This window comes from Fragaria vesca, linkage group LG2 (assembly GCF_000184155.1).
Source record: "Fragaria vesca subsp. vesca linkage group LG2, FraVesHawaii_1.0, whole genome shotgun sequence".
In the NCBI taxonomy this organism is placed as follows: Eukaryota; Viridiplantae; Streptophyta; class Magnoliopsida; order Rosales; family Rosaceae; genus Fragaria; species Fragaria vesca.
Window position 1 is genome coordinate 29,913,356 of NC_020492.1, and position 4,414 is coordinate 29,917,769.

General features: G+C 36.7%; 1 protein-coding gene across 1 annotated transcript in view; it reads left to right on the plus strand.

The window, feature by feature from the left end:
• Positions 1 to 1,657: 1,657 nt before the first annotated feature.
• Positions 1,658 to 4,414, plus strand: part of LOC101295302 (uncharacterized membrane protein At1g06890-like) — a 4,262-nt gene continuing 1,505 nt past the window's right edge. The window contains exons 1-6 of the mRNA XM_004291659.1: positions 1,658 to 1,973; positions 2,877 to 3,019; positions 3,232 to 3,416; positions 3,646 to 3,713; positions 3,830 to 3,962; positions 4,146 to 4,307. Of these exons, the coding sequence (XP_004291707.1) occupies positions 2,899 to 3,019; positions 3,232 to 3,416; positions 3,646 to 3,713; positions 3,830 to 3,962; positions 4,146 to 4,307 (669 nt within the window). The 5' untranslated portion in view covers positions 1,658 to 1,973; positions 2,877 to 2,898. The remainder of the gene's footprint in view (positions 1,974 to 2,876; positions 3,020 to 3,231; positions 3,417 to 3,645; positions 3,714 to 3,829; positions 3,963 to 4,145; positions 4,308 to 4,414) is intronic.

Consider the following 4,414-nt stretch of genomic DNA (forward strand, 5'->3'; position numbering starts at 1 on the left):
CCGTCGACTAAGTAGATATTTCTGTCGACTAAGATATAAACTAAGCGACGGAATAATTTTTCGTCGACTAAGTTATCATAAATAATCATTTATATTTATATAAATGTTCCGTCGACTAGGTAAAAATTTCCGTCGCCTAAGATCTTCTTAGCTGACGGAAAAATATTCTGTCGGCTAGGTGAAAACTTAGGCTACGGAAGGTTTTCCGTCGGCTAAGTAGATCTTAGGCGACGAAAATATTATTGTTCCGTCGGCTAAGTGATTTTTTCCACTAGTGTGTGACCCAGCCACTTCTAGTACTAAAGTTACAATTGCAACTCAAACTTCCGCACACTGCGCCGTCAACAGTCCCGATGTGAATCCCAACGACAAAACCTAGTAACACGACGTCACCTCTGAACCAACGACGTTCCCCAGGCCATCGATTGAAGCGTCGTCGCCGATCTAAGAAGCCATTAGTCATCCCTGGACATGGATGAAGCAAAAGACCTCGTCGAAGCCGCTTTGACACTTTGAGCTTAAAACCAACCATCAAGCACCCTTAAAACTATTTAGGATACCCGTCCGGCAGCAACCCGAAGACCAGCTAGGCCATAGGCCATCACCGATCAATCGAGGTGCTACCGGACAAGCGAATTTGCAGAAGCAGGGAAGAGGCCCGTTCTTAGAGGGTTAGGCGGCTAGGGTTTTAGACAAAATCTTCTTAAGGTCTATTTTAACATTAGCTAAACAAACTTTAAAGCTTATGCATATAGCTTAAATGCCAGTTTTTTGCATTAGATCAACAAGAGAGTGAGTACAATCCCTTATAGAAATTATAGACCTTTTATTTTGTTTTTCAATTGGAGTGAGACTAAAGTTGTCTCTTCACCAAACATTAATTGAGCTTGAGGAGGGTGCCAAACTATATGCTTGCATTTGCAGAAACCTCACCCTCCTAAAAGAAACGGTTCACCTATCACCTTCTTTCCTGCTTGTGTGGTAAGACTGATTGATATAACACCAACGTTAGTCTCATGATTCATACGTCCATGTTTGTTCTTTTAATTTGGATAGCATTTTTAACCTTAGTTATAAAAAAATTACGTAAGTGATCCGTCAAGACTCAATTCATGGACCAAAAAGTCCTTCTCCTACCTAGACGATTACTAGCACAACATCTTGATTTCTAACATTCGACTCTCGTCTTAGTTGAAAAAATCTGTTTGAAAACATTTGACTCTCTTAATTAGTGTTATCTAGCTAGTGTGCGTATACGTGTTCATATCGATTAGCTTAATGCGTGTTATCATGCACAATATTTCCCACTTCACATATGCTAACAAATTTTTGGACTCAAACGAAAAAAGGATGCAAGTAACTGTGATTTCCTTTGTTATCTGCATGTTAAACGAAGTGTGAACCTAAGAATAAGCCATTGTCCATTACATGAAGTGGGAAGGGTGTTTTAGGCATTCAAAACAACATCAATCAGTACTGCTAAACTGTAAATCTTGTTGCTTAGATTGGCCGTCAACCTGCTTCTGGAATCTTAAAGGGAACAACGCGATGTAAACAGGACCCAGCATTCTATAAAACTAAACGCCGTTTGGCACCAACCATCAAATTTAGCTAGAGCAAACCTTAATAAAAAGCCTCCAAAACCTTGTAAATACATGCATACATTCTCATACAAGCCACGACCTTTCTCTATCTCTCTCTTTCTCCCTCTCACTCTATCTGAGTTTTGTTCTCTCAATCCAATCCCATCTCCAGTCTCTGAAGCCTGCGTTTTGTAGCAAAAACTTGCTGCAGTTCTGGTGATTTAGCTTCATGGAGTTGTAGCTAGTAGCCGTACGTATTGATACGTACATTCGGTCATCGAGTTTCACTGAAGGATTTCATCTCTTTCTCTGCGATCATATACGGTGAAGATCTTTGCAAAGCTTCAGGGCTTGTAAACTGCCGGTAGAGATTTCTGGTTTCTCTGAAAGGTTCGTCCCCGGCAGACGGCCGTCCTTTTCTTTGTCTTTTAATACGTGTTTATAAAATTTAGCTAAGAGTAGGAGAATGGGTGTAGCAACAAATTGATAAAGTCTTCTTCAAGCAAGGACATTCTCTTCGTCTCGACCAACCTGCATTGTCATTCCATCATCATAAAACATACATCTTTTATGTTCTAGTTTCAGTTTTTCCGAATTACCTTCGGAAAAGCACCTCAATCAGAAACCATTCATATCTTTGAAAACATCATAGTTGGATAAATGATTAACACTATCGTCATTCTATAGTCCCGAAGCAACTTAATTAACATTTGATCAGTATGCATTATTCCAACTAGAAGTTTTAAAACTTCCCATATAAAATTAAGTTTTATCAAGTAGCCAGCACCCCGGTACTTTGTTAGAGCATCTTTAGCAATGCTAGCCATTTTTAAGTTAAATTTTAGTCAAATTAGCTAAAATGTCATTGTAGCTAGTCACTTTAGAAATGTGGCTACATCAACGCTCTCTATTTTAGCTAACATTACATCAACATTATTCTTCAAATAGAAATTAAATAATTTAAATATATTTATATATCACATAAAATATCTTACAAGAAATGCATTAAATTATAGCTAGCCTCATATGAGTTATCTCGCTAGCTAAATATAGCTAGCGAGATAGCTAAAAGTCATAATAGCTCAAGTTTGGCTAGTCTGCTGGAGTTTCTAAAACATCCAAAAAAACTAAACACGCTCTCTAAAATAGTTAAGGAGTTAAAATAAAGAGTTTGTTAAAGATGCTCTTATTTAAGTATTATTTGGAACCAGCATTTGGCATGGCTTCGCATAAAATATTCTATTAGGTAGTGTACGAGTACTCGCACCTATATGATCTTGCTTTCTTTTTCAGGTAGCAATACATATCATTGGAGATGGGAGAAATGACCGGCTTCCAATTGGGCGTTATTGGTGCACTGTTTCTTTCAGTGGCATCATCTGTCTCCATTGTTATATGCAACAAAGCCTTGATGAGCAATCTTGGCTTCCCGTTTGGTAACATTTTCTTTTGTCTATTCAAATATTCAATCGTTTACTCTCTTTTTGCTTGTTGTTGAAAAGACTCAATCATTTACTTTGGTTAATAACAGCTGAGCGTTCTCAAACTTAATTAACTACACCTTTGTTCTGATGACAAATATACACCAATGCATACATTATTGTATGAATTTATTTACATATCTATCATTTTTTTTATTTTTGGGCAGCGACTACACTTACCAGTTGGCATCTCATGGTAACTTTCTGCACACTTCATGTGGCAAATCGTCTCAATTTCTTCGAGAGCAAATCAATTGACATGAAGACTGTCATGCTCTTTGGCATTCTAAATGGTGTTTCAATTGGACTGCTCAATTTGAGTCTGGGATTCAATTCTGTTGGGTTCTACCAGGTATACACTGATTTCATCCTGAATAATTTGGTATGACTTGCCATTATACCTATGTATATATTATGCCTTAATTATTGTAGTTCTAATCAATAAATATGCTACATAGTAGCACAGTATCACTCTTCTATCTAATATGCTCACTTTTCTAATGTAATTGTCTTGAAAGAGAATCATATTGGAAGTAGGATTTCTTCCATCTATGTTATAATTCTCTTTGCTTAATTTACAGATGACCAAGCTTGCAATCATACCATTTACTGTGTTAGTAGAGACTATTTTCCTTAAAAAGCAATTCAGGTAATGCATTCTCAATTTATCCGATCCCCAGCCTTTTATTCAAAACATACATGAATTAATCTCATTTCATCCCTCACAATATGCAATAACCCGTTTCTTTTATCTACTTTTTACAGCCAGCAGATAAAGTTTTCTCTCTTCCTATTACTAGTCGGAGTTGGCATTGCCTCTGTGACAGACCTCCAGCTCAATTTTGTTGGAACAGTTCTCTCGCTTCTAGCCATCATCACAACCTGTGTTGGCCAAATTGTATCCTTCCTACTTTTATTTTCAATATTATATTTCCTTTTTCTTTATTATTTTTTTGGCAAGAAAAATATTTTTTCTTTTTCCAACCACTCTTTGTTATCATATCTCTTTCCAGTAGGTTTGACTCCATATATGGATTGCTTGTAAAAGATGTTGATTCTTAACTTAGGCGTTCAATTGCAGCTAACAAACACAATACAGAAGAGGCTCAATGTTTCTTCTACTCAACTGCTCTACCACTCGGCACCTTTTCAAGCAGCTATCCTTTTCGTCTCCGGACCTGTGGTCGATCAGTTCCTCACCAAGCAAAGTGTCTTTTCCCACAAATACTCCCCCATAGTCCTGGTATATATAGTCTCCTTAATTTACATATATTAACAATTAACTGCAACTATATATATATATATATATATATATATATATATATATATATATATATATATATAGTATAC